This window comes from Penicillium maclennaniae, assembly GCF_028827695.1.
Source record: "Penicillium maclennaniae strain IBT 15551 chromosome Unknown utg000003l:1.0-5670915.0:1.0-5674809.0, whole genome shotgun sequence".
Lineage (NCBI taxonomy): Eukaryota > Fungi > Ascomycota > Eurotiomycetes > Eurotiales > Aspergillaceae > Penicillium > Penicillium maclennaniae.
In genome coordinates, this window is record NW_026623215.1 from 2,720,993 (window position 1) to 2,743,938 (window position 22,946).

The following is a 22,946-nucleotide window of genomic DNA, read 5'->3' on the forward strand; positions in this document are numbered from 1 at the left end:
CGTTTCTCAGATAAAGGCTTTTGCTGATAGCTTAATCGGGAGAGAACAAATATGCAAGATTAATAATTATTGAGATCTATTATGAGACACCTACACGGATCGTTCGAGAACAAAGATAGTAAGACAACCCTGAGGTGGGAAGAAGAAGATCCAAATGCAGTCGCTTGAAGTCACCCGTCGTCACATCGTGCGCCATTCGCGGCAAAAATAACACCAGAAAGGCCAGGGACATAAATGAAAGGCGCATCAACACTCACCATACACCTGGGTTTATATGCATGGGTATCAAGTCATTAAGAACAGTCATAGTAAGACAGAATCAACTACCGCGCGCGCCGCTTCCAGAACTTCCAACCCGTAGCACCGGTTTTTCCGTCCCGTTTGTAAATACGCCAGTAGTATACCGGCACACCGGTGATGAGAAAGGCGACCACGATCAGGGTCTGGAGGGGCTCGGAGATGATGGCACGACTCAAGAGAAACAAGCTAACGCAGCAAAAGATGATTGGGGTGCTGATCCATGTGCGGTAAGGACGTTCTAGATGTGGCTCGCGGATGCGAAGGACGATCAGTCCGAGTACAGTGAGGAAGTAAAAGGTGTAACCAGCGACACCATAGAAGGTCACTAGGGTGCCGAACTCGCCCATGACGATATAGATGGTTGTCAGGGCGGCGTTGAAGGCCATCGCATTTATAGGGGTGTATCCAAGTCTGGCTTCATCACCAAAGACACGGGAAAGAGACTTGCGAGCCCAGGAGCGCCGGCGGAGACGACTGCCCGCCACGGGGGTCGGAGAAGACGAGGCCGAGAACCCAATGCGGCCGAACAGAGCGGGGAGGTAGCCTTCCTTGCCAGCGGCATAAATAAGTCGGCCACTTGTAAAAGTGGTAGCATTCAAAGCTCCGAAACAGCTGGCACCGACCACGAGAGCAAGAATGACGGCACCGACTGATCCAAAGACCTTGGCTCCAAATTGAACGGCGATGGTGTTGCTGGATTCAATGGTCGAATGGGGCAGAACTAGAAAATAGGAGACATTGGCCATGAGATAGCACAGAATAACCAGCGGCATCGCAGTATGAATCACGCGAGGCAAGTCGCGACTGGGGTTCTTGAACTCGCCAGTCACATAGTTGGTCTAGATACACGTTAGTATGATCGTATCACCCATAAAAATTAAAAAATTCCGTACATTGTCCCAACCATCAAAGGCCCATAGACCGGCATAGAGCGCGACTGCAAAGTCGGAGATTTCGGTATTGGTCCCCTCAAACCAGCCAGTAGTTTTCCATTCCTGGTTGGCGCTTCCGCTGGACGAAACACCTGTAATGGCCACAACTATACCAGTGACCGTGATACCCACCAGTGCAATGAATTTGAAGAGCATGAAGATATCACCAATGCGGGTGGCAATCTTAGTGGAGATACAGTTGAACAGAGTAACTGTTAGAAGCCCTCCAAATGCAACACCCTTGTTGATCCACGGGTTGATATGTTCCACATCGGCGCCAACGAATGCTCGCACGATGTATTCTCCGAAGATGATTGATATGATAGCTGCGGAGCCAGGCTTCAGAACCAGAACCGCACACCATGTGAACATGAAGCCCATCAATTCGCCGAAGATCTTGGCTAGGTAAACTTGCGAGCCTCCATTCAAAGGAATCGCACCTCCCAATTCCGCATAGCTGGCAGCTCCAGTCCAAGCCAGAACACCGGCCACCGCCCAAACAATGAGCGCGGCACCCGGGGACCCCGCGTTGGCGTTGACCTGACTGGGGGATGAGAAGATGCCTGAGCCAATAATCAATCCCACTATAAGCGACAGTCCATTTAAATAGGTCAGGGTCTTGTTTCGCTCCAGCGAAGCATCTCCTTGTCGATCGAGTGCAGACGGGGTTCCGAGGGGCGCATAACCGGCGGCTTGTGTTTGCGACAGTGGGAAGAGATTGCGACCAAAATCAAACGCGGAGGATATAGAGTAGGTACTGTAACCTCTTGGGCGCCCGGGTTCGAGGTAGAGATCTCCGTTCTCGCCCGCTAGTGGATCTTCATCTTCGAGGGACAGCTTGCGCGAAGAAGAGATACCGTCGGGAGAAGAGGAACGCGATGAGCCATCGACAGAGGCAGGCGACGAAGAAGCAAAGGAAGCGAGCTCTAATGAGTCTCGCGGGGCAGCGAGGTTGCCATTCCTGATCTCATGGGGGAATGGCATGCTCGACATCCGGGGCGATGGAGGTCGAGATAGGAGTCGGGATTGGGCTTAGTGTAAACGTTGAGGTCGGGAGGCGGAGTGCGATTAGGGATTCAGAGCTGGGTCGGACTATGGACTGGTGAAGAGAGGTCGACAAGACACTCCATGATCCGATCCCAATTCTTGGAGAAAGGAAAAAAGAAAGGGAAAGGGAGGTCAAGGCGAGTTGCCAAGGGGTGCCATTTTATTTAACCGTCGATCACCCAATCGCCGCCTCCAAATTCCCCGCCGCCTTTCACTCCTTTGATCTTTTGATCCCTCGATCCTTGGATCATGCAATACACCTCATGAATCCTTCCTCGGCGTGCCACAGGGTCCGCCCTGCTATCCGGTCCACGGCTTTGTCTCGACGCTATGCATCGACTTCCTCCCCTAAGTCTGCAAAGAACCGCTGGCTAGGATTCGCTGTCGTGAGCGCCGCGGCCGCCGGTGCCGGCGCGTACATTCGATCGCAGACTCCCAACTCAGGAACTTTAAACCCGGAAACATTCACAAAGTACAGTCTTGTGGCCCGAGAGCCCGTGTCTGCGACGAGTAGCCTGTTCACGCTTCGCCCGCGATACCCCAGCGACAGCAACTACGACGTATACGAAAACGCCTGGCGAACCGGAGTATGGAGTGTGATGTTCAAGCAGCCCCAGCTGCAAATTGGTCGCGATTATACACCTTTACCAACAACGGCAGCTACATCATTAAGTGTGGACGAAGAGAATGAAGGCTACCTGCGATTCTTTATTCGAAAGGACCCGTTCGGAGAAGTCTCGCGATACCTACACACGTTGAAAATAGGTGCAGATATTGAGATGCGAGGACCACAAATTGAGTGCGCTATTCCCGAGGAAACGAATGAAATACTGTTCATTGCTGGTGGAACGGGTATTGCTCCGGCCTTGCAAGCGGGATATTCCCTCCTGAGCCGCACGACTAGCGAGAACCGACCGAGAATACACATTCTTTGGGCTAGTCGCTTAAGAGAAGATTGCATGGGCGGTGAGAGTGACACCGTCAAAGCTCCGTTGCGGCGATCCTGGTACTCGGGGTGGTTTGGCTCGTCCGAGAGCACTGCCCCCGGCACTCGGGCAGATGCTGCAACTTCCTCGAAGCAGGCCACTTCTCTCATTGTTAAGGAGCTAGAGGCCCTCAAATATCAATATCCGGGGCAGGTTACAGTGGATTACTACTTGGATGAGGAGAACAGGTTCATTGGAAAGCAGGATATCTCCAAGTTCATCGAGTCCACACGTCCTACCGACAGTTTGCGCAAGAGCAAACTGATATTAGTATCAGGCCCTGCAGGATTCATCAGCTATGTGGCCGGTCCCAAGGTCTGGGCACAAGGACAGGAGTTACAGGGACCCGTCATGGGAGTCATCAAGGAATTAGATCTCAAGGACTGGGGGGTGTGGAAACTCTGATTCTTGTTTGGGTCGTTTGTATCATAAATCTCTTTTTTCCGCATATAGCATATCTGGGGAGTTGTGTTGAATAGTCGAAAATGCCCTGGACCCGAGAGTCCATTGTTCTCCTCAACTCTAGGCAGGAAATCCCCAAGCTGCAGTTTCAGTACATCGATAATACAACTGGCATAAGGGGAAGTCTATTGTCCAGTGGCGAAATCCTCAAGGTACTGCACCAGCTTCTGCACGTTCTCCAAAGGAACTGCGTTGTAGTTGCTGGCGCGCATACCGCCTACGCTGCGGTGACCCTTGAGGCCCTGGAGGAACCGCTTCTCTGCACCAGCAAGGAATTCCTTCTCCTTCGCGTCATTGCCGCCGCTGACACGGAAGCAAATATTCATGCGGCTACGGACACTCTTGTCGGGCACAACCTGGTACACCTGGGGGTACTTGTCCAGAGCTCCGTAGATGAGATCGGCCTTCTTGTCGGCAATCTCCTCCTGTCCGCTAACCTTCTGCAGACCGAAAGCAGACACAAGGTCGGCCATGACCTGACCGGCAATCCAGAGATTGAAGATAGGGAGTGTGTTGTATAGGGAGTTGTTCTTGGCAATTGTGGCATAATCAAGTACAACGGGCCCAGGGAGTCCACCAATGTTCAACCGGTGCAGAAGCGCAGGAGGGGGAGTCGCGGTCTGAGGAGGTAGAAGATCCTTGCGAACGATGGCAATAGTGATACCAGTAACACCAATGTTCTTCTGTGCGCCGCCCTATGAAATTTGTGCGTTAGATGTGCTGAAACAAGGTGATACTGAATATAACGTACAAAGATCACAGCGTACTTGCTGACATCAACCTTGCGGCTGATAAAGTTAGAGCTCATATCAGCGACAACAAGACGCTCATCCTCTTCCTCCTGACCCTGCGCCTCCAGAGACTTGGGGAAACTCGGGAATTCAACACCATCCACGGTCTCGTTGTCGCAGAAGTAGACAAAGGCAGAACCCTTACCACCCTCACGCTTGGTGGGGGTCAAGGACCAAGTCTCCTCCGCGGGGATCTTGCCAAACTTTCCATCATTTGCCTTCCGAGCATCGAGGGCAACATTGACGTATTTTGAGCCCACGAGCTTGGCAGCTTCCTGCGAAGCCTTCAGCGACCAAGATCCAGTCACCAGATAATCGAGCTTCAGCTCCTCATCGACCTCTGCCTGGAGTCTTTGGAAAACAAGTTCATCGACCTGAGCCTTCTCAGCGCCAGGGTTGGCCTTCTGCACTTCAGTTTCAGCCCTGCGGCGGCGGCGCTCAATCCAGACAGAGACGAGGTTCTGCACAACAGCGCTGAACCCGCCACTGCCACCAGCCTGCATAAACAGAATCTCATAGTTGTCAGGAATATCGAGGAGAGTGGCTAGATTGGCCTTTGCGTCTTCGAGAATCTTGTTTGCGGTGGGGGAACGGTGGGAGATCTCGCCGAGGCCGAGACCACAGTCATTGTAGTTAACGAAGGCTTTCGCCCCAGCCTCGACGACCGTAGTCGGGAGAGGAGCTGGACCAGCTCCAAAGTAGGAGACTTCTTGCCGGCTAGGCATTTCAAAGTGTGTTTGATGGGTAGGTTGGGGTACCACGAGCGTAGACAGGAAAGAAAAAGGTAGTGGGACAGGAAAAGAATGTCGGGTGGACCGTACCTTGGTGGATCAACTTTGGAGTCACCACTGCCAATGAGTCACTCTTCTTGTTTACCATACGGACATTACCTGGTTGGAACTTAATGTCAGACTCTTGATCAGAATATCTGTCTACGTACATTCGGATAAGGAATAGATTTTTAGCGGCATTGGTGGGGTATGAGTCAATTGCGTATAAGGCATTAGAGGAGTAACCTACGAAGACGTTGGACCAATTGCATACAGGATTTCCAACTTAGTGAATATATATAAATATTTGATGGCATAGTGCATTAAAATTGCTCAATTGAGAAGGACGCAAGGTGGAATTATCAGGTCATCCTTTTCTATGAGATAATCATAGCGGGGATGATCCGCGTCATGCGGGATACGTCGATAGAGTAGATTTCAAGAGCTTGCGATCTCTAAGATGATGAAATATGGTATTGGTTATATTTTGATGAATCAAGCCTACGACTCGGGTTCTCTCAAAAGGATTCGTGATTGTCAAATGCACCGGTTAGCCATACTCCAAAAATGAAGCCGACATCGGCGGATCGGACTCAAGCACGTGCTGAAAGTTTGCATTGTTTGACACGATCGGCCAATGATGCGTTTGATGAGTCATCTCGATACATATGGTTGCTCATTTGCCGGTCAACCGGAGGATTTCTTCTCTACTTGACATTCCGAGATCTTTGTATCTGTATACATAGACCTGAGTCGGTGGGCACAATGACTGTGAGTCTCAACCCCGTTTCAAATCCCCTCTTCTGAAGCCAGCTCTCACTCCCAATGCAGTCCCGATTGATGCCGTCTGCCAACTCCGGCCGGCGCTGGGCTATGCGCAGCCCGGTCCCCCAGATCCCTGCGCCGAACATTCGCTACCTCCCGTGTCTTCTTGAGCCAAGCCTTCCATTCCCAGCTTGACGACCCTGCCGCCGCCGCCCTGTTCTCGTCACTGCAGACCTCTAAGGCTACACCTCAAACCCTCACCGAGAAGATTGTGCAGCAATACTCCGTGGGCCTCGCCAAGGACAAGTATGTCAAGTCCGGCGACTATGTCACCATCTCTCCCCATCGCTGCATGACCCACGACAACTCCTGGCCCGTAGCATTGAAGTTCATGTCCATTGGTGCCTCCAAACTGCACGACCCAAACCAGATTGTCATGACCCTCGATCATGACGTGCAGAACAAATCCGAGAAGAACCTGCAGAAGTACCAGCAAATTGAGAGCTTTGCGAAACTGCACGGGGTGGAGTTCTATCCCGCTGGTCGGGAATTGGTCATCAGATCATGGTCGAGGAGGGTTTCGCCTGGCCCGGTACATTGGTCGTGGCCTCGGATAGCCACAGTAACATGTACGGCGGTGTCGGATGTTTGGGTACTCCCATTGTGCGTACCGATGGCGCCAGTATCTGGGCGACTGGTAAGACCTGGTGGCAGATTCCCCCTGTAGCCAGGGTCAACTTCTCCGGTGTCTTGCCTCCTGGTGTCACTGGTAAGGATGTGATTGTTGCTCTTTGCGGTCTCTTTGGCAAGGATGACGTTCTAAACCACGCCATTGAGTTCACCGGCTCTGAGGAGGCCATGTGGAGTCTCTCTGTGGACGACCGGTTGACCATTGCCAACATGACCACTGAATGGGGTGCTTTATCTGGATTGTTCCCTCTTGACGGCGTTCTTAAGGGCTGGTTGAAGGCGAAGGCGACTACTGCCGCTATGGGCCTGGCTGACGGTCCCTATAAGACCAAGGCCGCTGAGCGATTCACTCACCCCATCCTGGACGAGCTCTTCGCCAACCCTCTCGTTGCGGACAAGGGTGCTAAGTACGCCAAGGAGCTCTTCTTGGACCTATCTTCGCTTACTCCTTACGTGTCCGGTCCCAACTCTGTCAAGGTCGCTACTCCTCTCAGCGAGTTGGAGGCTGCCAACATCTCTGTCAACAAGGCCTACCTCGTCTCTTGCACCAACTCGCGAGCTTCAGATATTGCTGCCGCGGCCCGTGTGTTCAAGGAGGCTGCGGAGAAGAACGATGGCAAAATTCCCAAGATTGCGGATGGTGTTCAGTTCTACATTGCTGCTGCTTCTATTCCTGAGCAGATCGCCGCTGAGGAGGCCGGTGACTGGCAGATTCTTCTTGATGCCGGAGCTACTACTCTCCCGGCTGGCTGTGGTCCCTGCATTGGTCTCGGTACCGGTCTGCTCGAGCCTGGCGAGGTTGGTATTAGTGCCTCTAACCGTAACTTCAAGGGTCGCATGGGAAGCACTGATGCCAAGGCCTACTTGGGCAGCCCCGAAGTTGTTGCTGCCAGTGCCCTGAGCGGAAAGCTCTCCGGTCCCGGTTGGTACAAGTCCCCTGAGGGTTGGACAGGCGTTGTTCGCGGTGAGGGGACGGTATCAAGGAAGAGGACCGTATGCTCACCATGGATGAGCAGCTGGAGAAGATCATCGGTCAGCTCGATGACATTGTGGCCGAAGGCGAGAAGAAGTTTGCCCCTGAGCCTACCGCTGACGCTGCTGTAGAAGAGACTCCTTCTGATGATGCCTTGACTGATGTGTACCCGGGTTTCCCTGAGCGTGTCTCTGGTGAGATCGTCTTCTGTGACGGAGACAACATCAACACCGACGGTATCTACCCGGCAAGTACACCTACCAGGACAACGTTCCCGTGGAGACCATGGCCCAGGTCTGCATGTCCAACTACGACACCGAGTTCTCAACTCTCGCCAAGGCCGGCGACATCCTGGTCACTGGCTACAACTTCGGTTGCGGTAGTTCTCGTGAGCAAGCCGCTACCGCCATTCTGGCCAAGCAAATCCCTCTGGTCGTGGCCGGAAGCTTCGGCAACATCTTCTCGCGTAACTCTATCAACAACGCTCTGATGGGTCTCGAGGTTCCTCGCCTGGTCAGCCGTCTTCGCGAGACCTTTGGCAACGACAAGGCTCTTACCCGGCGTACCGGCTGGACCCTGACTTGGGATGTGCGCCGCAGCCAGATTGAGGTGCAGGAGGGCGAGGGCGGTGCCAAATGGACTCACAAGGTCGGCGAGCTGCCTCCCAACGTGCAGGAGATCATCGCCAAGGGCGGCCTAGAGCAGTGGGTCAAGAACGCTATCGAGGCCTAAGTTTGAACCTTGAGTCTAAGATTGAGTCTTGGTTTGACCCGGAATGCGGCGTTTGTAACGTGATACCCGAGCTTTGGCTTTGCATAGACGTAGCCTATTGAACTGAAAATATTTTTGGGACTTACAGTGACACAGCAAAAGTATCGACACCTCCTAAACCACACCACCTTGATTATATAATATTCCGCCGCCTCAAACCTTGTCCAATAACTTTCTGAAAGGGGGACCTAGATATGGCGCTTATGTATGCGCTTATATTACCAGCTAGCAGCCTAGGAAAGCTCGCATGTGCTTTCACGTAAGGCAGGGGTGAATCCTGATTATAGTGCTATGATTTGATATGGAAAGAAGGAGGGAATTAGGGTAGAAATAAGGCAAAGAACGCGGTTAGCGCGCTTAGCGTAGACACTAGATCTAGCGTGTTTCTATAGGCGGTGAACATATTATAAGGCGGTGTGGCGGGTGGGGCCAGAGGGGTATCGATACTTTTGCTGTGTCACTGTATATATAGGACTTGTACAAATGCATTGAGAGTTTGGTCCGCTCAGGAACCAAGAGCTAACGATGCGTCGGGAGCTGTTCAAGTAAAGCTTAAGCGACTTTACGGCCGACGTTGCCAATTCCACGACCAACCACGCTGACGATCACATCGCCGTCCTCATTCTCACCCGCAACATCACGGATACCCCAACCAGGAGCACCAAACTTGGAAAGATCACGTGCCAGCTGGATCAGGTTGGGGTCCGCAATGACTTCGCGGCCAAGCTGCAAACGACCAACGTCCTCAGATCCCATGGTCATGAGAGTAAGCATGGTCGTCGCAGCAGCGGGGGACACACATCCACCTTTGGAAACAGTCTCGAGCAATTGGAAAGCGCACTGTTTGCCAATATCCTCCGGAGGCTGACCACCAGAAGGCGGCGAAGCCACGTCAGCCGAGTAAAGACAGCCGGTGGAAGACTCGGCGACCAAGGAAAGACCGAAACCAAGGCCAATCTTCTTCTTCGCATTGGGGTTGTTCTTATCCGCCACGGGAAGCAAAGGCGCAGACGAGACATCGGAGAAAATGTAGGTATCAGGGCTGAGAGGGTTCAGAATACCACGAGCGACCTCGATCATACGGGCGTTGTTAGAGCCTGAGACACCGACCGCGTACGCGACACCACGGATACGCTTTATGCGGCCGGGATTCATCAAATGCAGAGTCTTCGGCAGACGGACCTGATGACCGAAAGTGAACTGAACTTCACCACCGCCACCCCTACCATTGGGGCCGGGGTTCGATCGGCGCAGGATGCGAAGCTCGACATTGTTGAAAATGCCGAATTGATTGTACAGAGGGAGAATAGCGGTTCGGACACTGTCGACGGACATATCACCCGTCGGGGTGGAAGATGTGATCACACCGGGACCGGTGAAAAGAATCTTGATCGGGGCTTTGGAGAACGGTGCTAGAAGACAGAGAGGAATGAGGTAGTAGCTGAGTCCGCGATTGCAGTTTGAGGGAAGCTCATGTGTGATCACGCCGCCGCTGGCACCTGATCCGGCCGTGCTGCCGGTGACAAGACCGGGCTTATACACAAGGATCGTACCAGTGTAGGAGATCTCCATTTGAGAGCCATTGGTGACTGCTTCGAGGAGTCGCAGGAAGGAAATTTCATGAGGAGATAGGCCGGGGTTCGTAGGCGAGGAAGAGCGAATTTGCGAGATGTGCACTGTGCGGCCGGTGAGGGTAGAAAGAACCAGGCGATACACCAAGTTATGGTGAGTGGTGAACCGCAGAGGCGGTTGAGAAGTTGTGGCCATTTTGAGAGAATGTGATGCTCTCGCAAAGACTCGCGCTGATGCGGCATCTCCAAATCGAAAAACGAAAAATCGGCGGAGACACGTTGATCCGTTCCGGAACCTCGATTTAAGTCCGGTGGATATCTCCGTCATCAGATAAATGCGTATGGACCCTTTCGCCTCTGATTCTCTTCTTCCATTCTATTAGTTTCATTGTCTTGTCGAATTTCATCTTTTGAGTAAATTGATTACCATCTTCAACTATGATGCTTCCCCCAGCACTGAACATTCCCAAATGGTACGTCCGCTCTCACGCGACCTGCCCCTCCGTGAATCATCGCGGGGTCGATCGGCCCAGAATTGACCAAGAGCTCACTCATGCGTGCTTATCCAGGCTCGAGGCGAATTCACACCTTCTGCAACCACCGGTGAATAATTATTGCGTCTACCACCCCTCATCACCGGCAACAGCCGGATACACGGTGATGATTGTCGGCGGTCCCAATGCTCGAACCGACTACCACATCAACACCACACCCGAATTCTTTTATCAATACCAGGGCTCCATGCTTCTGAAGACAGTGGATACATCGACGACACCGCCTACATTTCAGGACATTCCTATCCACGAGGGCTCGATTTTCCTACTCCCGGCGAACACGCCACACTGCCCAGTACGGTTTAAGGACACAGTTGGTGTGGTGATGGAACAGCCAAGGGCACAGGGGGGCGGAAGATGTTATGAGATGGTATTGTAGGAAATGTGGTGAGATTGTATGGGAGAAGCACTTCGAGTGCACCGACCTGGGGACGCAGGTCAAGGCTGTTGTGGAGGAGTTCGGTGCTGATGAGGAGAAAAGACGATGCAAGGCGTGTGGGGAGATTGCGGCAACTAGATACGCGGAAGGGGAGTTGGTGCAGCCTCCTTCGTGTCCTGAGTGAAAAGCGTAGTTGACTTGAAGCAAGGAGCCAGGCGTTGCATTTGTATGTCTCAGGAGCCTGGCGCAGATGGTGGTGTACTATCCTTCAAGATTGGAAAAAATTTACATTCTTCGTAACGACCGCACTGCGCCCTTGCTTAGTGAAAAGTATGGGATGAAAGAGAAGTGTTTGGATCGGGGGTGATGGATTAGATTTCATATTCACCTCCAGCAGGGCTTGGATGAGCATATGATACGGCCCTGAGACTTCATCATGCCTGAGAGGATCTCCATCGACAGATGACGGGCTCAAGCAAGCAGAGGGACAAGCAAGGATATAATAGAACAAGAATGTTGGCAAAGAAGGGCCGAGTCAAAAGACCCACGAAGATAAAATGGTATGGACTCGCCGCCGAGAAAATTATCAAGATGCAAAATGTGGAGGGATAATACACAGGCGGAAGCAAATCAAAAGCATCAAGACATGACCACAACGATTCCTTCAGATTGGATATCATAATCAGCGCAACAGGGTGGAAGGGGAGAAGAACGAAGCATCGTCTAGAAACGAGAATGCATAAGCTGCAACCACAATTAACTGGTTGCCATTTCAGACCACTCGCACATTCACCATGGAACATTATTCATCAAAAGGACAGTCGATGCTCTCGTGGCCATCTCGCTCACACAGAGCACACCACTTCGACTCGTCAATGACTCCAGATGACTTGCCGGCGATGGGGGACATGGAAGCCCCCAGACCACTAATGCCTCTGAGTCCTTCGAGGACGACATCCCGGCCAGTCTTCTGGGCTGGCACATCGTCTTCATCATCTTCGTGGTTGTCATTCTCCTGGGGGATCTCGTGACCAGCTTCCGGCGCCTCTACGGGCTGCTCGGCAGGAGGCTCCGGAGCTTTCCCATTCTGAGCCACCTTCTTCCCAACTCCTGAGCCAAACATGCTGGTACAATTAAGGATGTCGTGTCCGCCAGTCTCACATATCTCACACCACAAAGCATCGTCATCAGAAGAACGTTCCGACTCGGGCATAGATTCCAGCCGGCGCTGGGACGAATTAGAGATTCCGCGCTGGTGGTATTGACGAGGCTCTGATGGGCATCGTGCCAGTCATTGGGAACCACGGTACGATCAGAGAGACGATGTGCGTGGTTAGTATCGTTTGCAGTGATGCTACCCGAGTTCGAAGGTCTTTGCTGCGGCGGCGGCGAGGGAGTCACCGTTGAGCTGCGGTTGCGACTTACATTACTAGTGCTCAATCGAAGCTCTTCCAACTGCCGCTCGAGTTCTTCAATTCGGCTGTTCTTATGCTCGGCGGATCCCTCGGCCTCCTGCAGGCGTTGTTCGAGGCGAGCAACCTGCTCGTGGTGCTCACTTTGGTGATCCAAGTTGATCTCATTTGCGTTTATGGCGTTGGGGTTTCCGTGGCTCAGAGAATGAATGATGGCTTTCAGGCCCCGAATCTCATCATCCTTCTGCTCCAGTTGTTGTGAGTTGCTGTAGCCATCGGATGAAGAATGAGCATCCTTCAGCGCTGCGGCCACATTGTCTCGCTCTCTCTTCAGTTCGATCTTGGTTCTCTCCACTTCACCCCGAAGGAACTCAACTTCCGCTCTGGCTTCGGCTTCTCCTCGCCTAGCATCTTCGAGTCCTTCTTCAAGCTCAGAGACCAGCTCCTCCAACTGCTTAAGCTGTTGCGCAACGATCTCTACATCCTCGCCACGGTCTTGCAGCTCTTTATTTTGTTGCATGAGCTCGTCAAGACGCTGCTCATAAACACGCTCAGTCTCGGATGCAGCTATCTCCAGAGTGTCGAGGGTGCTTCGGAAATCTGCGCGGTGGCCATCGAATTCAGCAGTCAATTGATTGATCCGCTCATTCCTTTTCACGAAGTTGAGTTCGGACGGAAAGGGCATCGATTCCCTCCATTTCCTCCAAGGTTTTCTGGACCTCCCCCAACATATTAGATTGCTCGTTCAGCTGCTTATCCCGGTCTAGCAGTTGCCTTTCTAAGCTTTTGATCTGGTCCTTCAGATCTTGAATCTCCGATGACGAAGCCCGATGACTATCGGAGGGTCTGCCATATGACGAGGCATCGTCATCCATGCTGATCCGCGACGAAGGCCGGTCCGACAACCTAGAGGGTGCCTTGACAGGGCTTCTTGGGTACCCATTGGACATGGATGACTTGGAGGCGGCGGATGGTGTACGTAGACCGCCGAGGCTGAGTTTTGGAGGAGCGATACGCGGTGATTCGGGACGCGGAAGAGACGGACGGCGCATTCGGGGACGAGGCGTAGTCAACGCAGGACCAACTGACTTGCTGAAATTGGCCGGACCCCGCGAAGGAGTGGTGGGAGGCCCGCCATAGCTGCTGGCCGACAAGGATGTAGATCGTCGTGTGACATACTTGCTGTTGTTCATGGGCACGAAGATACCCGAGCCTGGTATAGAAGTTGTAAAGTATTTTCTTCCATCCACATCGCCGTTGTTCTTTCCTCGAGCGGCATGCTCAGAGCTCAGTTCGATGCCCGCGAAGCGGCCTGGTTTTCCCGCCACCGAACCCAAGAATTTGACTGTTCCGTACATGCCACCGGGCACGTTTACCAGGTCACCGACCTGGACATCATCAAGAGGGGCCATCATGGGGTTCGAAAGGTGAAGGTGCGAAGTTCAGTGAGCGGGCCGAAGAAAGGTCGGGGGCACAATTAGGCACAAAAAGGTCAGGAGAAGTCAAGTGGAGTGCCCAATGTCGATCATATTTAGGCAAGATCAATGCCTAGGAAAGGAAAAATAACTCGTATGTACAGTTGCACCGAGATATACAAGATGAGGAGAAGGGGGAGGGACAACAAATAAATCCATGGAACTTAAGGATGCGGGCTTTCTCCACCCTGCGTAATCCATTCTTATTCCCTTTCATCCTCCTCTATCCCCTTGCCTTTTGCATCTTACACTCCCTTCTTTTGTCTTCTGCGTCGATCACGCTATATCTGCGAGTTTCACTTTCTATCTATCCGATCCTTCGCCCGTACATCATCCTGACCTCTTGACCTCTTGACGCCACCGATTGCGTCGGGACGGAGCTCCGTAAGATGGCGCAATACTTCTTCGATCTCCTCTATAACTTCACAGATTGCATGTGCTGCTTCCCCAGTACGCCGCAATTGAAGATCAACAACCGCAGTTTCAAGCTCCTGCGACTCCTAGGCGAGGTATGAGACAAACGCGCGCGACCCGATGCAAGCTAAAAATCGACCGTGGCCTGAGCTGACAAGCAATTTCACAGGGAGGTTTCTCCTATGTCTACCTCGTTCAAGATAAAGCCACCTCCGAGCTATTCGCGCTTAAGAAGATCCGCTGTCCTTTCGGCCAGGAATCCGTGTCACAGGCGCTGAAGGAAGTCGAAGCGTACACCCTGTTCACATCCACGGAAAACATCATCCATTCGATCGATCACAGCGTCTCAACAGAATCAGGCTCAAAGTTCCGCTCCGATGGCGGTGACCCAGGGTCGAAGACAGTCTACATACTGCTGCCGTATTACCAACGCGGCAACTTGCAGGATGCCATCAACGCCAACTTGGTCAATCACACTCGGTTCCCGGAGAAGCGCCTGATGATGCTTATGCTTGGTGTTGCTAATGCGCTCAAGGCTATGCATCAATATCGCGTCAAGAGTGGCGCATCGTCCACGCGCAAGGCAAAGGCTGTTCGGGTAGAAGCGGAGGAAGCGGACGCTGCGAGAACCTTGCAGATGAAGCCAAAGCGGCGTGCGAGTCATCGCGTGGATGATGAGGACGAGGAGCACGAACCGTTGATGGATGATGAGGTCACCCAGAGTCAAGAGGGTGTTCAAGATGGAGGCCTGCGCCCCTACGCGCACCGTGACATCAAGCCTGGTGGGTTTCCGCGTCCATATGTCAGAGTGAAAAAGCGCTAATCTCTGGTTTCTAGGTAATATCATGATTGCTGACGACGGCCAGTCGCCCATTTTGATGGACCTCGGCTCCCTAGCCCCAAGTCCGATTGCCATCACCTCCCGTTCCCTTGCACTGGCAGTGCAAGACACCGCTGCGGAGCACAGCACAATGCCCTACCGTGCTCCGGAGCTCTTCGACGTGAAGACCGGGTCCATCGTCGACACCAAGGTGGATATCTGGTCGTTGGGCTGCACCCTCTACGCCTGTCTGGTCGGCAAGAGCCCCTTTGAAGCTCGCAGTGACGAGACTGGTGGTAGCCTGAGCATGTGTGTGCTGGGAGGAGATTGGCGATTTCCCGACGAGAAATCGAACGCGACCAAGGGTAAAGGAAAGGCCGGCGTGGACAAGGATGATGCGTCCAGTAGCAATGGAAGCTCGATCAGTGAGCCCGTCAAGGAGGTCGTCCGCAAGTGTCTTCAAGTCGAGCCCTCGGACCGACCCGATATCGAGGAGCTGATCCAAATGATCAAGGACGCCATCAAAGAGTTGCCGGATGACGATGGCGTCGCCGGTCCGTCGCACTGAGCCATTGTCATGTTGACATTTCAACTTTCCCATTCTCTGCTTGTGTTCTCTATATCGCATTTCATCAAGATTCTCGGCAGGTCCGAAATGTTTCTGCGCGGTACATGGTTTGGCGATCTGTACAGTATCCGTTGCAACGCAATCTGTACCTTAGTCTAGGCATTCAAGGCTTATTCAGGCTCTTTTTCTTTCCGCGCTCCTTGATCTGTTTCTTGTCCTCACTCATGCTCTTTTAAGCAATCGTGAATCTCGTACCCGCTGTTTAGTATTGACCCATCGAGTCCAGAAATGTATTAAATATCAAATTGGTAAATATATTCGATGCGTTCACCGTAAAGGTAAGTAAAAATCAAACAAAGTGTCATTTTCGAGTCAATGCGGCACTACGTGCATTTGGCAGTCTAAGTCATGATCTATTCACCCGAGTAGTTTTGAAGAAGTTACCAACCATTCGAAACAATGCTCCAAATGAAAACTTTGAAGAAGTGATCAGTCTGTTCCAACTGCCACATAAAAGGGCTCAGAAAGACATTTGGTATATTCACTCGAACTTTCAATAATTATCACTTTGGTTCAAAGTTCAATTCGAAATATCATACCGAAACTCGCACCTCCGAATGAATCAATCGTACATGGATCAAGGATCAAGTACAGACCCTCAAAACGAAAATGACGTGCCTCATGCTAGCAGATACCGGTAGTGTCGCCCAGGCCTATAACGAAGCAATGACTAGCTTTGCGGGCTGCAGTAAAAACTTTTGCGACTTGTATTGATCAGTCAGAGTCGGCCCTCGGTTCACCGACTGGCCGTTGATGATCCTGCCGATAATACTGCAGGAAGCCGTGATCCAGGGTAGCGCCACCGTACTTCGTGAGCTGCTTGACCTTGATCTCGAAGGTGAGACTATACACCTTTCATGTATAAAAAGCGGCAGCTCAATCTTGGCCACCAGTACAATCAGGCGGCTTTTCGAATAATCATCAATAATCAGGTGTTCGCTCTGCCCCAATGAATGTTTTCGCAGGCGAGACAAGAGCAGCGGCGCTTCGGACAATGAGTAAAGTGTTCATCAAGGGTTTACACTATATGCGTAAATGGATGGACTCCAGGGAAAGGGAAGGACTTAATCAGTGATAAGAATAGATAGCCTTCCTATTTGGAATCGAGAGTCTGAGTAGATCAGTTGAGTTGAGCGACAAGTATAGCCTAGTGTTGGGGTAGCGGAGTCAAGTCCACCAGTCGAGTCCGCTGTGCTAGGGCCGATGCGGCGTGGCGCTTTGGGCTCTGGACTGGCCTTTTGACTAAAGCTTATACCTTGCGCTTTCCGTCAGAGTCTCCCAGTTGCGCAATCAAGATTGTGTCACTCTCAAGCTTGTCAGATTATGTTAAGTACAGTTCGAGACTGATTAGTAGATGAGATGTCACTGGCAGAAGTTCCATCGTCTTATCATCCAAGCCACCATACTGTAGCTCAGCTTCTGACTTGAGTTGCTGTAGATATTGTTCACAGCCCTTGTATATTGGGTCACCACAATGAACCTAGCAATTGAATACGAAGAAAGTGGCTATGAGCTCCTAACAAACCTTATGCCATAAACAAAACCGCAGGCACCCTGTAGTCTTCTGTAGACCAAGCGTGGCAACTCGGTACTTTTTCGAGAACCGAGTAAGGCAAAGATCGCCGTGCGGGGGAAGACTCTTTGGTTATCGGGCTCCAAAGCAACTGTTCTTATCGCGAGCTGTGTGTGCTGCATTCCATTTGAAGTCACACTTCCCTTGCGGAACCTCTCTGCTCTTCGTCGACCTCTGAGGAGCTCCATTCGCACTGATAGCCTGCGCGGCGACATCGGCAGTATAGTGCACTTATCAAGCTGTGACGTGTGGTGCTCTCATACCTCAAATAAACTCGATCTGCCGGTTCCCATAGTTCCCATTCCCAGCCTTCATTTCCAATTATGGCGCCGGTTGTGGATAGGTCTGCCATTCCTGGCACGGTGACGCTTGTTGATGTGCAACACGTTTTGAACACGCGTCATGTGGATGGAGGCAATGGAGATATTGTTCTGATTCCAGCCCCGTCTGCAGACCCAGAAGACCCCTTGAATTGGAGTCCGAAGAGGAAGCTTCTGTCGACGATTTGCGTGAGCGTGTGAGTTTGTTTACTGCATGTTTGTGTGGCATGGATTCATCGTTAATGTGATTCTTGTTGTAGATACACATTGTTCACAGGTATTGCCTGCTCGGTGGTTTACTCTGTCGAAACCCAGCTGTCCGAAGAGACTGGGTTGTCGGTCAGCACAATCAATGAAGGCACAGGTTATATGTTCTTGTTGGCGGGATGGGGTCTGTTGTTCTGGCAGCCATTCTCGATGCAGTACGGCAAGCGATTGACATACCTTTTGTCGATGGCGGGTGTCTTGGTACGTTTCTCAGATAGACCTATGACTGTCCAGTACTAACGAGCATCAGGGCATGACGATTTGGGGGTAATTAAAGCCTGCATCCTTGAGATGCAAAGACTAAAGCTAACGAACACCTCAGACCATATGCAGGCACTGACGGCCAATGGATCGCCCGAAACGTCCTCTCAGGCTTTTTCACTGCTCCTATTGAAGCTCTACCGGAGATCACAGTCACTGATGTCGTGAGTATCTGTCCACAACAAAGAACGGTATGCAAATCTAACAGCATCAGTACTTTACACACGAGCGAGGAACTTACATGGGATTGTACGCCTTCTTCCTGGCCGGCAGTAACTACTTTGCACCTGTGATCTGCGGTTTTATCGCACAGTACCAAGGGTGGCGGTGGGTGTTCTATTGGCCCAGTATCTTTGTCGGCTGTGCCATGGTCTTCCTATTCTTCTTCATGGAAGAGACCAACTACGTGCGCGAGCAAATCGAAGATACCACCATTGCCAATGTGCGACTCGGCACTTGCCATAGCTCTCAAAGCAGGGATCCGGAGAAAGCTGTGCCAAAGGCTGAACCTGTTTTGACCGAGACTGGGGAGATTTATGCCAGAAAGACATATATCCAGAAGCTTTCCCTTTTGGCTCCCAAGCAGAAGCAGAATAATATGTTCCGACAGCTTTGGCAGACCTTGTACTTCCTTTCCTGGCCAGTCATTTTCTATGCTGGGTATGTTGCTTCTTGAGATTGATCAATTGTTCATCGCTGACCTGTCGCAGATTCTCTTACGGTTCGTACCTGGTCTTCTTTAATATCCTAAACGGTACTGCTTCTATCATCTTGGGTGGACCTCCGTACAATTTTGGGTGAGTGTGACAGCTCTCAGCATTTTTGACCGCCAGCTAATCTTCCGCAGTTCCTCTATGGTGGGTCTGAGCTACCTCGCATGCATCTTAGGCGTGGCTATTGGGTAAGTTTGGATCATCTCCCAGGTTACTTTCTTCACCCGTCTAACCAAGACAGATCCGTATTCACGGGCCGATTCAGCGATTGGCTCACTATCAAACTGGCGCGTCGCAACGGGGGTATCATGGAAGCTGAGCACCGTCTTTGGCCTTTCCTGGCATGTCTCATCCTAGTTCCCGGGTCCCTCCTCCTCTGGGGCGTTGGTGCTGCACACGAGGTGCACTGGTTTGGCCTCATTGTCGCGATGTGCCTGCTGGCTTTTAGCAATACCTGCGGCATCACTCTTAGTGTCAACTACCTGGTAGACAGCTACCATGAGTTAAGCGGTGTGGCGATGGCGACCGTGATTTTGGTGCGAAACACCATGTCTTTCGCCATCGGATACGGGATTACACCGTGGATTGACAATATGGGGTACCAGAACTGCTTCATCTCCGCGGCCTTTGTTGGGATGGCCTGCGCCGCGGTTTTCCTGGTGATGATCAAGTGGGGCAAGGCGTTCCGAGTGCGTAGTCGCGAGAAGTACTGGCAGATCGTGCAGGAGAACTGGGAGAAGGGGATGGGACATTAGAAACATCATGAACTCATTGGCATGTAGGAACTACACCTATATACGCATAACAGGAATTTCACAAATACACAAACTACACAAACAGCATCTAAACGAGAGCGGCCATGGCGTCACTGACCAAGCTTTTGGGGTGGAGAACTAGACCGCCCCCGCAAATTGTAGGCTGCTTCCATTCACATCTTCCCTCCGCAACTCAAGATGACAATACGAGTCGCGATCATCGGCGCAGGGTATGTTCGCTCGTTTTTTTGAGCTTCGCATGGGCTAATCTCTGCAGCCCCGGTGGCCTAGTGACCCTCAAGACCTTGCTGGAGGCGTCCAGACCCGATCAGCAGATCGAGGCGTGTCTCTTCGAAGCGTATGTTCGCAGGCCCGAGTTCTCAGGAGGATGCTAATCTTCCGACCTACAGGGAGTCCGATGTTGGCGGTACATTCAACTATCGCTCGTACGAGAACGCCGAACTGGTGAGCAGCAAGCAATTAACCACGTTCTCCGATCACCGCTTGCCCTTGAAGACGCCCGATCACGTGTCACTACCGGACTACGTCGACTATCTCCGGTCTTATGTCGAACGATTTCAGCTGGGTCCGTCCATCAAGTTTAACTCGCCCGTCATTCGCGTGTCTCCGCTCCCAAATGGTTCAGAATGGGCTCATCGGGTGAGCTATGTGGACGGGACGAGTGTGGACAAGAAGGAGAGAACATTTGACTGTTCTCATATTGCGGTTTGCACGGGTCTTCATGTTGAACCTAACATTCCGGATATTCCGGGAATTGAGCATGTCCAGGGGGATGTATTCCACTCGTCACGCTACAAGGGCCGTGGCCAGGTCGCTGGTAAGAAGGTTCTCATCTTGGGATGCGGTGAGACAGCAATGGGTGAGTAGATTCTCATCGACTGAAATGAGCTATCTAACACGCTTTCAAAAAGATATTGCCTATGAGTCCATCAAAGCGGACGCAGAATCGGTCACCATGTGTTTCCGCACCGGGTTCCTCTCTTTCCCCAAGCAACTCAGCCGGTTCCAGGTATTTGGCAAGACCTTTAGCGGAGGCCTTCCAATCGACGGTCTCATCACCAACCTATTTGAAACCGCATATGTTCACAGAGCAATAGCTCAGAGCAGATTACGCTGGTTCATTTCGGACTTTGTGATCAAGCGAGTCCTTTGGTTCCTGACCGGAACCCAAGCTGGCATGAACCAGCATGTTGGCGCTCTTCCCGAAGAGAGATTGGGTAGAGCCTTTGTCTTTCTCAACAAGAGTAATAAGGCGATGCCATATCTCAACCGGCCTTATAAGACGCATAATCCCTTTTTGGCCTTCATTGGCAATCGCTACATTGATCCTCCTGAAGATGCCGCATCTGACCGAGCAGTCGACACGTGCACGTGGCCGAAGTACATCGACGATCACGGAGTTGTGCACTTCCAGCCCAATCACGATAGGAAGGATTGGCAGCGGTTGAAAAACAGAAAGATCACGCCGAACTGTGTAGTGTATTGCTCCGGGTATGTCAATCATCCTTGACGTGCTTCTTTTCCAAACTCATGTTTTATGCAGCTACAAACAAACCTTCCCTTACCTCGACCCGTCATATCCGACTGCATCGGATGCCCAAATTCGAAACATCGTTAACCCGTCTCACCCAGACATTGCCTTTATTGGCTTTGTGCGACCCGGCGTTGGCGCAATCCCACCCATCGCCGAGCAACAAGCCATGTGGTGGACAGCCCTCATCACCGGCCGTATGGAGATGCCCATGGACCCTCCCCACTATCATCTTCTTGCCCCCAAATCGGCTCGGATTCACTACGGTGTCGATCACAGCGCATACATGAGCACCTTGGCCAAGGATTTTGGTGGTGCACCCGGCTTACTTGAATTGTATCGTCGGCATGGGCTGCAAATCCTGCTTATATACTGCTTTGGTGCATCCTTTGTTACGTTCTACCGGTTAGTGGGGCCATTTGAGTCGTCTGTGGCACCTGAGATTGCTCGGACGGAGCTGGCCGAGACTATTCTCCGACGAGGCTATATCGGAAACCTTTTCTTTGGACTGATCCCGATGTTATTCTATGGTTTCGTCAATTCGATAGCCTTGCTGCTTGATCTCGTTGGGCTGCTTCCTCGTGAACAGGAGATTGAGCCTAGTGCAGGAACGAAGGGCAAAGCTTGAGTTTGAAAAAGCATCAACACTGCGCAACTCGGGATGTATCTTGAACCCCTGAACCAAAGACAAAAAGATAATACAACATTTCGGGTTCTTACTTTAGATACCACAATCAAGCCAGGCTAATTCTCCCCTCCTCATCATAGAGTATCTCTCGCACCTTCACAGACCTTAAATGATCCACACCCCCGGAGAGTTCACAATCGTGATAGAATAAGTACCACTTGTCCTGGAACTCCACGATAGAATGGTGCGTCGTCCAGCCCAACACCGGCTCCAGAATCCGACCTTGGTAGATGAACGGACCGAACGGGGAATCGCCCGTAGCATAGACCAGATAATGCGAGTCTCCCGTTGAATAGGAAAAGTAATACTTTCCACGATACCGATGCATCCACGCCGCCTCAAAGAACCGTCTCTCATGATCATCGGCCCGGATGGGCTCTCCCGATTCCGTCAAAATCTCCAACTCGCGCGGCGGGCCAAGAAAGCTCAACATATCCTCCGCAAGCTGCGCAACCCGCGGACCAAGGGCCAACACCCCATCCCCGGACGGCTCATGAGGGCCCGTCAGACTCGCATCGAACACAAGTCCATTCATCCCATTATCAGTCCCCCCTTGGTTCTTCCAGCACTGCAGCTGTCCACCCCACAACCCCCCAAAGTACAAATACGCCTTCTCTCCATCATCGCCATCCACGAACACCGCCGGATCTATACTATAACTCCCCGCCAGGAAACTTTCCTCGGGAACGAACGGACCTTCCGGAGCTGTCGACACTGCAACACCAATGCGGAAAATGCCCTGCTTGTCCCGCGCAGGAAGAATAGATAATATTTGCCATTCTTGCACGCCGCGTCCGGAGCCCACATCTGCTTCGAGACCCAGGGGACGTCGTGCGCAGACAGTGCGATGCCGTGGTCTGTCACTGGGCCGTCGAGTGAATCCATGGAGAAGACATGGTAATCGGTCATGTCGTATTGATCGCCATTGTCGTTGAACGCGATATCCGTTTCACGGTCGTGGGAAGGGTAAATATACAATTTGCCATTGAACACATGGGCGGAGGGGTCTGCCGTGTAGAGATGTTTGATAAGCGGGGATGGTTCTGGCATGTTGGGAATCCGAATATTGGTGTACAG

The 22,946-nt window shown here is 51.9% G+C and overlaps 11 protein-coding genes across 11 annotated transcripts; 6 read left to right on the plus strand and 5 right to left on the minus strand.

Annotated features, from left to right (window-relative positions):
• Positions 1-323: 323 nt before the first annotated feature.
• N7477_003123 (putative amino acid transporter) lies at positions 324-2,225 on the minus strand (the record flags this gene model as incomplete). Its single annotated transcript, XM_056964786.1, has 2 exons — positions 324-1,139; positions 1,194-2,225. The coding sequence occupies 2 exons, from the start codon at positions 2,223-2,225 to the stop codon at positions 324-326; spliced, it is 1,848 nt and encodes a 615-aa protein (XP_056824739.1).
• Positions 2,226-2,542: 317 nt separating this feature from the next.
• N7477_003124 (cytochrome b5 reductase family protein) lies at positions 2,543-3,670 on the plus strand (the record flags this gene model as incomplete). The annotated part of the gene is made up of 1 exon (XM_056964787.1): positions 2,543-3,670. The coding sequence occupies one exon, from the start codon at positions 2,543-2,545 to the stop codon at positions 3,668-3,670; it is 1,128 nt and encodes a 375-aa protein (XP_056824740.1).
• Positions 3,671-3,852: 182 nt separating this feature from the next.
• On the minus strand, positions 3,853-5,243 carry N7477_003125 (O-phospho-L-serine:2-oxoglutarate transaminase; the record flags this gene model as incomplete). The annotated part of the gene is made up of 2 exons (XM_056964788.1): positions 3,853-4,422; positions 4,479-5,243. The coding sequence occupies 2 exons, from the start codon at positions 5,241-5,243 to the stop codon at positions 3,853-3,855; spliced, it is 1,335 nt and encodes a 444-aa protein (XP_056824741.1).
• Positions 5,244-6,113: 870 nt separating this feature from the next.
• On the plus strand, positions 6,114-8,448 carry lysF (homoaconitase LysF; the record flags this gene model as incomplete). Its single annotated transcript, XM_056964789.1, has 5 exons — positions 6,114-6,133; positions 6,183-6,576; positions 6,615-7,665; positions 7,713-7,903; positions 7,969-8,448. The coding sequence occupies 5 exons, from the start codon at positions 6,114-6,116 to the stop codon at positions 8,446-8,448; spliced, it is 2,136 nt and encodes a 711-aa protein (XP_056824742.1).
• Positions 8,449-9,039: 591 nt separating this feature from the next.
• N7477_003127 (RNA 3'-terminal phosphate cyclase-like protein) lies at positions 9,040-10,254 on the minus strand (the record flags this gene model as incomplete). Its single annotated transcript, XM_056964790.1, has 1 exon — positions 9,040-10,254. One exon carries the CDS (start codon positions 10,252-10,254, stop codon positions 9,040-9,042), a length of 1,215 nt encoding a protein of 404 aa, XP_056824743.1.
• A 242-nt stretch (positions 10,255-10,496) lies between these two features.
• On the plus strand, positions 10,497-11,175 carry N7477_003128 (3-hydroxyanthranilate 3,4-dioxygenase; the record flags this gene model as incomplete). The annotated part of the gene is made up of 2 exons (XM_056964791.1): positions 10,497-10,982; positions 11,050-11,175. The coding sequence occupies 2 exons, from the start codon at positions 10,497-10,499 to the stop codon at positions 11,173-11,175; spliced, it is 612 nt and encodes a 203-aa protein (XP_056824744.1).
• A 618-nt stretch (positions 11,176-11,793) lies between these two features.
• N7477_003129 (CAP-Gly domain containing linker protein BIK1) lies at positions 11,794-13,815 on the minus strand (the record flags this gene model as incomplete). The annotated part of the gene is made up of 3 exons (XM_056964792.1): positions 11,794-12,219; positions 12,258-13,003; positions 13,062-13,815. 3 exons carry the CDS (start codon positions 13,813-13,815, stop codon positions 11,794-11,796), a joined length of 1,926 nt encoding a protein of 641 aa, XP_056824745.1.
• Positions 13,816-14,267: 452 nt separating this feature from the next.
• On the plus strand, positions 14,268-15,680 carry N7477_003130 (putative serine/threonine protein kinase ENV7; the record flags this gene model as incomplete). Its single annotated transcript, XM_056964793.1, has 3 exons — positions 14,268-14,387; positions 14,462-15,074; positions 15,130-15,680. The coding sequence occupies 3 exons, from the start codon at positions 14,268-14,270 to the stop codon at positions 15,678-15,680; spliced, it is 1,284 nt and encodes a 427-aa protein (XP_056824746.1).
• Positions 15,681-17,636: 1,956 nt separating this feature from the next.
• Positions 17,637-19,629, plus strand: N7477_003131 (putative MFS transporter; the record flags this gene model as incomplete). The annotated part of the gene is made up of 8 exons (XM_056964794.1): positions 17,637-17,830; positions 17,894-18,101; positions 18,151-18,167; positions 18,223-18,325; positions 18,376-18,821; positions 18,872-18,958; positions 19,009-19,062; positions 19,116-19,629. 8 exons carry the CDS (start codon positions 17,637-17,639, stop codon positions 19,627-19,629), a joined length of 1,623 nt encoding a protein of 540 aa, XP_056824747.1.
• A 198-nt stretch (positions 19,630-19,827) lies between these two features.
• Positions 19,828-21,809, plus strand: N7477_003132 (flavin-containing monooxygenase; the record flags this gene model as incomplete). Its single annotated transcript, XM_056964795.1, has 5 exons — positions 19,828-19,859; positions 19,907-19,987; positions 20,040-20,509; positions 20,562-21,141; positions 21,194-21,809. 5 exons carry the CDS (start codon positions 19,828-19,830, stop codon positions 21,807-21,809), a joined length of 1,779 nt encoding a protein of 592 aa, XP_056824748.1.
• A 106-nt stretch (positions 21,810-21,915) lies between these two features.
• On the minus strand, positions 21,916-22,919 carry N7477_003133 (glycoside hydrolase family 43 protein; the record flags this gene model as incomplete). The annotated part of the gene is made up of 2 exons (XM_056964796.1): positions 21,916-22,517; positions 22,562-22,919. The coding sequence occupies 2 exons, from the start codon at positions 22,917-22,919 to the stop codon at positions 21,916-21,918; spliced, it is 960 nt and encodes a 319-aa protein (XP_056824749.1).
• Between the last annotated feature and the right edge of the window lie 27 nt (positions 22,920-22,946).